Source organism: Pieris rapae, chromosome 22 (assembly GCF_905147795.1).
Source record: "Pieris rapae chromosome 22, ilPieRapa1.1, whole genome shotgun sequence".
NCBI classification, from domain to species: Eukaryota; Metazoa; Arthropoda; class Insecta; order Lepidoptera; family Pieridae; genus Pieris; species Pieris rapae.
The window spans coordinates 2,960,074-2,973,247 of NC_059530.1; the positions used below are offsets into that span (position 1 = coordinate 2,960,074).

Consider the following 13,174-nt stretch of genomic DNA (forward strand, 5'->3'; position numbering starts at 1 on the left):
TAAATTGGTTGTGAAATAAAAAAAGTTTTATAATAAAATGTAGTTTATTTACAACTTATATAATACATCAAAAATTCATACGTATACAAACATTTATCTTAATATTAAGCTCAGATTATGAAGACACTTATTTGATAAAAGAGATTTAATCTCGTTTAATACCTATATATAAAAATATTTTTTTATTGAAAAGCTTTAAAAATACCCCCAATTACGTCTTCTACCGCGAGTTTGCGCCGAGATATGCGCAGCGCAATTAATTATGAAGACTGATTTATTTTTATGATTAAGAGTTATCCACGAGATAATGGTTTCAGAATATAATAAGATTCATAAGATACAGATGCTGGAGCTGTGTCTGCTTTTTGCAAAAATGGATCTTATTTACAGTAGATAATTATGACATTACCTTGATATACATTGAAATTACTTAAAAAAGAGTTCTTATTAAAATTACTTTGGAGAAACATCAGAGATTCAGATCAGAGAGACTGACTTAACTAAATGAACTTCTTCGTTTAAGTAATTGTATAAAGAATGGCACATTGAAGATAGTTCCGCGAAAACCTAACCTAACCTCTTTCATACAAATATGTTTTATTTCTCAATTCCTCTAAATGAAGTCGTAACAGTCCATGATAAAGTCTAGATTTTTATAACATAAAATTTTGGAATTAAAATTCTATGATTGAAAAGCTTTGGTAAGGCGCCCAAGTCTTCGTATTTATACACAAAAATAAAGCTAGCATCCTTATTCAGAGGTAAAAAACTAAGTACAAAAAATGTAATTTGTCGACGCATAAATATAAAACACGTATATATTTGAACTCGTGGGCCAATTTTTACTAGAATATATTCGAGTTGAAATAAATTGCTTAATTATTTGTATCATTCTTAGAAACTAATAAAATATTGCTTGTAAATGAGATATAACGTTGAGAATAAAATATGGCTGCGGATCACTATAAGTAGTTGCGTCTCTTTCTTTTACACGAGGAAGACTGAGAACACTTGCTTCCTTCATAATTATATAAAAATATATTTCGATCTCTTTCTAACATAAACACTCTCATAGAAAAACTGTCAAATAATTTTCGTTCTATGGGATTAGTACAAGTTTCATCGGATAAACCATGGCCTTTATAGTTAAATAATACAGTAAAATTAACTTAACCAATTGCCTTAATGTTCTATTTTAAATAGAATCTATCTAGGATGAAAAATTTATTCGTCAACTCAAAACTTGTACTTATCAAAAGAACTATAAAAAATTAGAAAGGTCATTAACCTGTAACACAATTAAAATTCAATATCTCAAGGGCTGTGCCTACCAACTTAGCCATAAAATATTATATATAAAACTATATTTATAACATCACCTATACTTATCTGAAAGGTACACATTAAAATTGCTAATAAAATTTTACTAAACTAATGGAAGTACTAGAAGGAAGGAAGAATTTGTTATTAAGGTAATAAAACCAGCCTGTATAAGAATTTATAAGGGTACATTACGTAAACTCACCGAATCTTGTCTATGTTCTTCATCAATACAACAGACTTTCAGCACTTTATAAAAGGCCTAATAAGACAACTCCAAGACTAGCTCAAAATGTCAGAGAAAAAAAGTTACGGAATCCTAAAACTTCATAACCTCCCCCTGATTCACCAACTGGCCATCAACATTGATCTGAACATCCAGCGCCCCTTTCACCTTACCTTTCACTGCCCCCTTTTCGCCATCCTTTGTCTTTCCAACCAACTGCGGCCATTTGGGTTGTCTCAACACCGCGTCCCGCAGTCGTTCAACGGCGTACGGATTCGAGTAATGCGTATACGTAGTCGACTTAATGTACAACTTAATTTCCGGACTGAGCGATTCCGATTCGTGCACATCATCTAATATCAACAATATCAGTTTGGATTTGCTGTGCGCAGTCAAGTACTCGATTTTCGCCCAATAGGATTTAACAAAACTGCGCGACAGGACAATGATCGTCCAACGCGATCGCTCGACCGATCGCTCGATTTGGTCGACGATCATTTCGCCGGGGATCCAGTTGCGCGAGTGTACGCACAATTTCAACGGTTGCGAGCCACTTTCCAGGCTCTTAACGATCTCATCAACGATCACCTCGTCCTCTTGAGCGAACGAGACGAACGCGTCGTACTCGTAATCCCCCAAATCTGTATACAGCTGGAAGCCGTACTTTCTCAATATTATACGAATGATGACAGCGTTTCTGTACGCCACAAATATCGCCACACCAATCAGACACACGGCACCCAACGCTATGAGGCTGTACGTCACTTGGGTCTTCAAGGAGCAAATTTGATCGATATCTTTCGTTACGACATAATCACCGTTCTCGCACGTCAATTTCGCGTAATATTTCAGTTTTCTATTGAATTTCTTTAATAACCTAACGCTGTCCTTGTGATCGCAATCGCACTTCAGCGGGTTGTTAAGGAGATTGAGAGTAACGTTTTCGTGTAATAACTGAGGAGCGGTGATGAGGGCGTTGTCGCTCAAATCGATTTCAATCGGATTAAAAAGCACCGGTTCGAAGTCTGTTATATTTAACCCTGAGACGTTTAAAAGTTTAACGTAAGGCGGTAACCCATTGATATGTGTGTAAGATTTCAATCGCAAAACTGTGTCGGGGGAGGAACGTGTCAGCTCTTTGAATTCAGGCAGCGAAGAGCAGTTGAATTCGACTTGTTTCATTGCGATTCTTTCGGTGCAAGTGCAATCGTCCGGACAAAACGGATAATCGCAAGTCAACATATCCACTGACAAGTTGGTCAACTTGTAGTCCGACAGTTCGTTCGGTGTAGAACATTTTGCGTTGTTAATATGTATGCGTGTAAATGATTTGTTGCTGATGAGAGTAATAAATGAATATAAGGAACAGTTGCAACTGAATGGGTTGTTGTCGAGCAACAACTCGGGCAACGAATCGGGTGAAATGTCGGGTTGTAGTATTAAGTCGACATATGTGATGTTGTTGTACTGTAGGTCTACGCGTGTTCTGTTGTCAAAGTTTATACGCTGAAAGGAAAAAATGTGATTCAATATATATATATAAAATAATACAAGAAATAAATTACGAAATATTAATGTTAGCCGACTTCAGATACAACGTTATATTCCTTCAACTAAGTCTTCCCGTGAATTAAGTTTGTCAGACTTATTGAAAATCGCTTTATCTATATTTATTTATTTATTAACACTTCGTTGCATTACATAAAAGGAAAAAAAAATAAACATAATTTAATGAAAAGCAACTGGCGGCCTTATCGCTTTAGAGCGATTTCTTCCAGACAACCACTGTGAGTATATTACATGAGGTAGGCAATAAGTGCATAAATACATATTACAAATACAATAAGAAGGAAAAACATACTTAACAGAAACAAAAAGAAATAAAAATAAACTAAACTGATATAGGATACATAAAAAAAATAGAAGATTATCACATCATTAAAGGGATATGCAGTGTCTGTCTTACAATCCCAGCAAGTTTCGTCTCGTTATTAAGTCTTTCAGCCAAATTTGATTAAAGCTATTCTAGTGCGTAAACACAAATTACTTACAGCCAACTCGGTAATAGAATTGTGCGATAGGTTCAAATCCTGCAAGAACACCAACGAAAACCACATATCATAAACTGTTGTTATACTGTTGTGGCTTAGATCTAAACGGTGAAGGTCCAAGAGAGATGGAATCGCTTCCGAGTACTGGACTATTGAATTGTGCGAGAGAGACAGCACCTGAAAAGGAAGAGTGTAGTCATATATAAAATATCGGCGTTGGTGTCTTCGGGGAGAATGTAGAAAAGTATTGGTCAAATGGACATATCAATGGAACACACCTTCTTTCCTCAGATCAGAATTTTGCGTCATGATGAGGCAAACTATTAGATACATTTGAAATGATCTTTAAAAAAAATATTTTAATTAGAAAAGGAAAACAGACGAAACGAAGTGAAACTTCTTGAGGCACATGAGGGTAAAATCTTTACGGATGATACGGTTTCTGCCGAAAAATAGAGAGAGAGAGCGATTGAGACAGAGTGAGAAAGGGATTTCGACAAGAAATACATGGCTATTGGTTGATGTATACGTTAAGAACTTTAGATGGCAATTCTGTCGCTTAATACAGTGTCCAATTAGTGTAATACATATACAAATACATGGATCTCATACTGGTACATGATCATCTATTGGGGCTTTTCCCTTAGTAATAAATAATTTACAAAGAAGTTTTACTTTTAACATGTGTTCTTTGTACGAATGCACTTTTTTATATAAGAAAACTACAGGAGGCTCGCCTGATGTCAAGCAATGCCCATGGACACTTAGATTAACGACCTCTGAAGAATGGGTACAGTCTTTTGCCCCTTTAGGACCCTGAGAATTTACTAACTACTCACACATGGTATATCATGATACTTTTGCTTATCTAGCGTATTAAGTAAAGGTTATCAATAAAGCTTACATACTAAGGATATATAAATCGAAAGCATATTTAATTTGACAGCATCCCTACTGACATATGACATCATACGACATGGTCGAAAATCAAAATAAGGGTTCTAAATGGGGTGCTAATTTGACAACTAGCTTTCGCTACCATGTAGGTTAATATACTATAGAAACAAATGACTATGAAAATGACACGCGAGTACGACCCAAAATGTACGTATACGTACACGTAACTCGCCTGTTCCGTCGAGCGTCATCGGTGTGTTTAAAAAATAAGGCGAGTCTGAACGAACGCCACCTCTGGGCGGCCATGCGCATGCGCAGTTTCATTCGCATAGCTCTTTACGAGATTAAAAAAAAGCGGTGAGTAATATTCTATATATAGAAATTCACTTACCTTCAGATGTCGCAATGAATTAAAGGTTCCAAATCTCAGTCTAGTGATTTTATTATTATTCAAATACAGCTCTTGTAAATTTGATAAATCCTCGAATACATACCTGAAACATTTAAACATATTATCAATCAGTACATCCAATTTTAATACCCATTACAAAATAAAATATTTTAAGAAATATTAATCTTAAACTCTTTCCAAACTAAGCGTAAAAAGTAACATCTTTTTTGCAAAAATTGTCGTCTTATTGCAGTCTTGCGTGCAATAACGTTGATAAATTATTTCGTATTCAACTAATAAAGATTTTAAAAAGTTGTTGATATATGAGGGTAGTTCAAAAATATTTAATTGAAATCCGATATATTGTATAGTAAATCCGAAATAATTCGACTAAAAAAACGTATACTAAGGCTAACCAATTAAAAACCTTTTCTGCCCCATGGCCCATTACCAGGTCCAGTACCATTCTGATCCTAATATCGCAAGCGATCGCATCGAGCAATATAATGTTTATTGTTTAAAGAACTTTAGTTTATGGAACATAATAAATTCGTCTGACTCTGATCGGCGGACAGCATTCCTACTGACACGACATGATACTTCATCATCAAGAAAATCAAAACAAGGGCCATAAATGGTCGGTTTTGTAAATCGACCAAATGTATTAATGCCCCAATAGATAGCAAAAATTCCCGCCGGACTTCGCTGTATTCATATTTTTATAAAACTTACGTTCCTGACACACGTCGATTTTTGAGTATTGTTTAAAATCTGTCAAATTGAACTATGTAGCAATAAAACATTAAAAATACTCACTCATTCAAATCTTCAATATTATTATCTCCCATATTCAAAATCTTCAGGCCCGTAAAATAAATTAATAAACCGTCTGGCAAGACTTTTATCTTGTTTTGATTTAGATATAATTCGACTAATTTGTATTGTCCATAAAACAATTTTGAGGGTAATTCCACAATTTCATTTGAACTTAAGTCTAGATATTCCAAATTCAAATTTAAAAACAACTTTTCAGGCAAAGTTTTTACATCACAGGCAGACATATATATCTTCTTAATGTTGGTACTATTTAAAAATAAATTTTCCGGTAAATCGCTTAAACGTGTATCATGAATGTCAACAAGTTTTAATGAGGGTAGATTTGAAAAAAGGCCATCTTGAACTTGAAATAATACGTTTTGTGAGCTTCTGAACATTTTTACCTGAAAATTAACATAAACATTTAAATAAATTTATATTGCTGTTTGTTTCACTGTGTATATGTTTTGTGTATATTAAATATATCATGCTTCTCAAATTAAGAAATAGTGATAGTAGTAAATTTAATATAATATTTATGTATTGTGTTCATTAAATTATTAATTAGCTAACACGCCATATAAAATCTCGTAATGTTAGAACAACATAGCCGAAGCGGAAATAATTTGTCAAAATATATGAAGGAGGTAACAGACTTGTCATTTTGACATCACAACTCATTTTATGCACAATTCACACAATTCTTTCTTTTAAAAAGGCAGACGTAAACTTTACCTAATAAATATGCTGTAAAAATCCTCTTTCTAAACCAAAAATAAAAAGATGACAATTGAATGCTTTTGAAAATATGTGGGTAGTTCTAAATTTTTTTGCACATAACCTTGGTTCAACTATGTATTTTACCTCAGTCAGTCGTGTGAGGCCACTGAAGACGGACGGATGCAGGGTCTCCAACGGATTATCATACAATTCAATACTTTCTAGGAGTTTATTTTTAGAAAATAGCCTTTCCGGGAGGGAGCGAATATTATTTGAGTTTAAACTAATATTCACTAATTGAGGTAGATCTGAAAAAATAGACGTCATATTAAAAAATAAAAAAAAATACTAATAATATTTATACAACGTAATATTAGAATAATTTATAAGTTCCCAATGCAGTAGTAACATTTAAATTTTACCAGGTATCAATGATACATCACGCTATCGCCCAAACCCAATAACATATCCTAATCCATTTTTTGACCGTCTGAGATAGTAATCTTAATCTAGATATTGATAAAAGTGTGGCAATAACCAATCGATGGCTATTATAATACTACCATGGTAGGTCGGATCGAATGAAAATGACAGTTCAACTTTGCCAATATCATATCTTAAGATTTTAACGTACACCAGTATTTTAAATACTACGTTAAGCTATTTGATATGTTTTAAACATAGATATGTACATTTTAATATTATTTGTACTTGTAATATTGTTTGTTTTATTTACAAAGTGCGAAGCCCATATCCGTCGCCAAAAATGGATTGTCTTCGTGGGGTTTGGTTATTGGGATGCAGATAGGAGATCGATCGAATGTCACGGTCAGATCTCTTATTGCTTTCAATCTGAGATTGTGGATTAATTATTGGGTTCGGGTGTAAATCGATTATGTCAATTGATTGCTGGCCCTGAAATATATGCAATACGCCAGTACTGCTACTACCAATAGCGACTTTAATATTAATTTCCCACGACCCCCAAGTTTGCAGCATCCAACAGCATACGAGCAACATTGAAAACTTACCATCAAATGCATGTTCACCAATTTCGAGACTAGATTTTTGACCAAGAATCACCAAATTATTCAAATATGGCATCCTTTTAAAAGCGCCATCTGGTATCATTGAATTCAATTTAATATCGAGTAATGTCAGACGTTTAACTGTCAAGATGGCGCCAGATTCGTTCGTAAGATGCAACGCTGAGTTCATTATAAGCACATGGTTAAGATTTGGCAATTTTGATAATGCATCATAGGGAATCTCCATTGTGTTATCTGAAATATAAAGATATATTAATTTGTGTCTTAACTATATACAGTTTTGGGGTAGAGCCATTTTTGTGATATTTATTTTAAATATTCTCTGAAGTCAAAAGGAGGTTGTATATAAGTAGACTATTTATACTGTATTTTAAAGAAAATGATAAATACTAAAAAATATATCTTATTCAGAACTAAATAATTCTTTTTAATCAACTAAAATAATCGTCCGTCTCCTTCGGACAAATTGTTATTACCGCTGTGATGAAAAGAGACAGAGTATTAGGTATTTTTATTATGTTTGTAAATTTAAGGGTTTACACATACATCTGCATTCCGTTCGAAAATGCCCATGTTCTAAAACGCACTTTTTAAGAAGGAGATGGCTGACAAACGGGTTCTATAGAAAATAATTTTTAGGTTTGGAGTATTCTATGCTTTATTGCCAAGTAGTAGCTTATACTAATTTAATCGGTAACACACAATATAAATTAGATAGTAGAATCTCACCGGATCCGCGTATTTGGAAATCCGTGACTTCCTTGAACCCCGCTAGATGGCGCTGTGTTAAATTACTTTTCAGATCTTCAAACATTAGCACCTTGGCGTCCTTCGCCCCAATCACACCATCGAGCACACAAGATATTTCTTCATCTGGCAACACGCAGTTCTCGATTTCCAGTAGTCGAATAGTATTAGGCTTGGCTGAATGTTTGCTTATACGTGAGTGCACTTCTGTTAGTTCTTTGCAAGTGAATGTTTCATCCTGAAATGGTTTTTATTTAAATACCCGCAAAATGTTTCCTTTTATTGGAGACTGGACGGTTCATCAGATATCCATCGTTTCATTAACTTTTGAAGTAAAACTTTTTTAGGCGCATGAGGGTAATTTTTTTTACGGATGAAACGTCGCGAAGATGTGCAACGTTTTTTTTGAAGAAAAGGGAGAGAGCGATTGAGAGAGAGTGAGAAAGATTATAGATAGTAGACACCATATTGGTTTATTAATGTATTTGTTTAGTAGTTATATACATATTAATTTTGATAGTAATTGTGTTCCTAACGTCTTGTGCAGTAAACGCAGATTTTTATTTATTAATATTATAATAAAGTATCTTTGAACCGAATATAGTTTATCACTTTCCCTTTCCTTATTTTATATGTGACATAAACATATATGTATGTATTTATATAGGTATAAATGTTTGTGTTTTATAATAACAATTTTATTATTTTTTACCTCACACCGCAAGAAAACGGCGTTCGCAGACACTTTCACCACGACTACTCCAGCGGGAAGTGTACACGTGACCTCAACTTTTCCTGGCATAGACTGTACAGCACAGCCATTTGGCTTAATCCATGTAAGCGCCGTAGGTTCGAAGCCTTGCGGGTACTGGATATCCATGGCCGTATTACTGAAATTATCGTTAAAATTATTTAATATCAAGTCCTGTCTAGAAAACACTCAGAACTACATAGAGGATTATCCCATTGAAGTCCATAACACGCGGAAGAAACTCTAAACCCAGTTCCAGAAAGAAAAGGAGGCAGGCTAAACTAATTTTATAAGATACCAGCTGACAGTCTGTGACTGTCATACCTGAGGTCGTAGATTCGATGCCCGACTGTGCACCGATGAAGTTTCTTTCTATGTGCGTATTTAACATTTGCTCGAACGGTGAAGGAAAACATCGTGAGGAAACCGACATGTCTTAGACCCAAAAAGTCGTCGACGTGTGTCCGGTACTGGAGGCTGATTACCTACTTGCCTATTAGATTTACTAAAATGATCATGAAACAGATTCAGATCTTATTTTAAATAGTTTCATTAATAACCTACTTTTTAATTTCTCACCTAGTGAATGTAATTGTTTGAGATATAGTATCTTTGAACCGAATAGTAACTGTCAAATTTCAAAATATAATATTCATGTCACCTTTGAAGGTTAAAAAAATAGTAAATTGTTTATAAATTACGCTGTTTGTATACTAAAAGGCCGACACTAATGATGACGATGGGTAGCTGTCTTTTAGGGCACCTTTTACACATGTAATTTTATTTAAAATAATAAGACGGAAACCAACTCGTTTCTTTAATACTTCTATATCACTACATAGTATAAAACAAAGTCGCTTTCTCTGTCCCTATGTCCCTTTGTATGCTTAAATCTTTGAACGCAACGGATTTTGATGCGGTTTTTTTAATAGATAGGAGGAAGGTTTATATGTATAATAACATCCATTAAATAGTGGAGAAGTACTGTTATTTTTGAGGTTTCTAATGTGATGTCGTAAATAATTACATTTTATCCGCTTACATTGCAAACGCAGGCTGAAGCCTACGAGTTTTATCAAATAATGTACTAAGAATTGTACACATTGAAAAGGTCTACAGAAAAATCCGTAATCGTATATGTCTATCTCTTATGGATAACCCACATTTTTATATACAACGTTCACAGATTTTCTGTAGTGTATTTAGTATCAGCATTGCACCCGTGCGAAGCCAGGGCGGGTCGCTAGTTAGTAATATTATACACTTATAAGCTTGCTTTAAAAATCATTTGCAAATCAGTGATTCAACAAAAACTGCATAGTATTAATCCACGTATACTTTGAACTGAAATAAATAAGAAAATACTTACTTGAGCACTTGTCCATGGCTACTGCTGAGCAGCAGAACCAGTAACAATAGAAAAATCATGGTTGACAAAACCTTGACATCTGAAACAATACAAATAATATTCATTAATTAAGCTTCTTTGAGTAGTTTTTTCTATTAAGGTAGTAGTGGAACAGACAGCCATTAAAAGGTATTATTTATTTCAATGTTTTAATCCAATAAGTACAACAAAAAAAACTTCACTGACACATATTTTCAGTGGTGTTTTTTATTATTTTTGTTTATCGATGTAATCTGTTTTGGCGTTGAATATTGTTTAATTGTTTTCGTTTTTATAATATACATATTTTTTTTTCACAAAATTAGGACAAACCCATGTCAAAATTAACATACATACAAAAATATAAAAAGCGGTGTCTTCGCTGAAACATGTCGACACGACCAGGATAATATGTATATATTACTATTATGTATGTATATAAACTACACTAAGGGATCTTCAGAAACGATACTTATGTCGCAATCCAATACATTTTGATTCAGAATTAGCGTCAAGTCTTATTTATAATTTCGCTGTGTGTCCACAGTGGTTAACTAATTTTAATGTTTTTAAAATTTATGAAAAGATTTAATTTTGAGTCTTTGTTTATATAAATATATAAATAATTCGTATCACGTATGAGTACTTGTTACGTTGAATCTTGTGTACCAATTTTTTCTTATGTACCAATGTATGATTGCTCCAAGCATTGGTAAGCTTGTGTAAATATTTTTTTTTTACATAATTACTTACTGTAGTGGCGAAGTCAAAGACAAGGGCGAGGGGCAAGTGGAATGCAGCGTAAAAATATGGCAACACCACTAACCTATAATTCACTGTCTATTCACATGTCACATGTCACCCTGGGAGGAGACCACAAATAAAACAAGTTAGCACAAGAAGCGGAAGTATAAGCAAACGCGTGACCTCGTGTCGGCGGTCAAGTCTTCTCTGAAGCGCGGGAGCATGTGGAATGGTCCCCTCCTCCCACTTGAATATAGGAAAAGAGACAGAGTGGAGTTTAAGGTATGGGTGCGGTAAGGACAGAAAATGTGTACAGAGGGCCTTTCCTAATATGAATGAACGAACTGTGAACGGCTGGATTACTAAAACATACTATATGTATACTAGGCTTAGTAAAAAAAATTCCAATAAATTGGTTGATGAAGACTATACTATAATAATTGCATAGATAATTAGCGAGGCCATTACAAAATGGCCGACGCGTATTTTAACCCCGCGAGATGATTGTGAAAATACACGTTTTATATCGCACACGCAGATAAAAAAGCTGTTTAAATAAAATAGTATCGGTTTATTATTCGCTTTACATGGAGTGAACTGATAATCTTGACCTTTGATATCAGTACCAGTTTTCTAATATTCTTTTCTGAATAAGCAAGTAGGTGATAAGTATGTCCATATATGGGCAACCACCGGCACGCAAGCCTGATCCGGCCCTGTAAGATATTATCCGGCCCGCGGAAAAACCCAATTAAACAAATATTACATGGTCACAGGCGACACATTAAACGATTTCTACAAAAACTGCAAGAGTAAAAGACAATTTTGCGCAGCTTACAAAATATATAAGAAAATTGATTTGTACGTTTGGCAGTACATATTTATAAATGCGAACAGTTCTCTTCATTTATGAGCGTTAATAAATCAACACATCGTACAAGACTGACTGACGATAATTTGGGAAATTCTTTACGTCTTTGTAACAGTGGAATTATCCAAATATAGATCGATTAGTTTCCCAAATTCAAGATCAAATTTAACAATTTTGATTATAATGTAGCATTTTTTATTTTAATAAATTGTACTATATTAAAATTATCGTATTATTTGATGTCTAATATCTATCGCAAAAATATTATCACTACCTTAAAAAATGCAATAAGTTTTAGCGGCCCGCGAACGTATTAGCAAGCTAAAGTTTGGCCCTCAACATGTCAAGGTGGGCAACCTAACCTGATTTAGTCTAACACCCAAAACCTATCTCAATGCATTTTTGACCATCTGAGATATACATCTTAATCCCATTATTGATAAAAGTGTGCCAATAATCAATCGACGGATTGGAATAGCCATCTGTAGATACAAGCTATCCATGATAAGTCGGATCGGTGTATGTGAATAGACCATGACATGAAAATGACAGTTCAATGGTACCAATATCCTATCTTAAGATTTTAACTTACACATTTTTTATTAAAAAGTTATTTGATATGTTTTAAACATAGACATGTATATTTTAATATTATTGGTACGGTTTATTTACTTTATTTGGTTTAAATTGATCAAATATGACTGTAAAGAGATTGCATTCTAACCGTCGCCAAAAATGGATTGGCTTCGTAGGGTTTGGTTATTGGGATGCAGATCGATCGACTGTCACGGTTTTCAATCTGAGATTGTGGATTAATTATTGAGTTCGAGCGTAAGGCGTGCCGGTTTCCTTGTGTACAAGCGAGTGTTAAATGCGCACATAGGATAAAAAAATCCATTAGTGCACAGCGGTGATTAGACCTCACGACCTCAGAGTTAACAGGCCCATTCCAGTTCCTATACAAATACTACTAGCTTATTATAACACACGCAAAACCTATTGTTTCAAGTGCTTTATAATCAAACAATTTTTTTATTGAATCGGCATGGTTTTTTATAAGGGGCAAAGACCCCAAAGACGGAAAAAGGGATGCTATTATCTATACACTTCGCAAAGTATAAAATCCAGATAGCAAACATGTTTACCCATATGAGTAAAAATACACAGGAAATAAGATAACGATAAAGTTTATTTACGACTATTT

The 13,174-nt window shown here is 34.1% G+C and overlaps 1 protein-coding gene across 3 annotated transcripts in view; it reads right to left on the reverse strand.

Annotated features, from left to right (window-relative positions):
• Positions 1-25: 25 nt before the first annotated feature.
• Positions 26-13,174, reverse strand: part of LOC110996145 (protein toll) — a 29,415-nt gene continuing 16,266 nt past the window's right edge. The window contains exons 1-10 of one of the 3 annotated variants that reach the window (XM_022263685.2): positions 11,109-11,379; positions 10,338-10,416; positions 8,930-9,107; positions 8,200-8,455; positions 7,453-7,704; positions 6,566-6,729; positions 5,702-6,105; positions 4,886-4,988; positions 3,598-3,774; positions 26-3,052 (exon numbers count right to left, since the gene is read on the reverse strand). In XM_022263685.2, the coding sequence (XP_022119377.2) occupies positions 1,640-3,052; positions 3,598-3,774; positions 4,886-4,988; positions 5,702-6,105; positions 6,566-6,729; positions 7,453-7,704; positions 8,200-8,455; positions 8,930-9,107; positions 10,338-10,396 (3,006 nt within the window). In that variant the 5' untranslated portion in view covers positions 10,397-10,416; positions 11,109-11,379 and the 3' untranslated portion in view covers positions 26-1,639. Of the gene's footprint in view, positions 3,053-3,597; positions 3,775-4,885; positions 4,989-5,701; positions 6,106-6,565; positions 6,730-7,452; positions 7,705-8,199; positions 8,456-8,929; positions 9,108-10,337; positions 10,417-11,108; positions 11,380-13,174 lie in introns of those variants that run through there. The other 2 variants (XM_022263686.2, XM_022263683.2) reach the window with 2 other exon arrangements.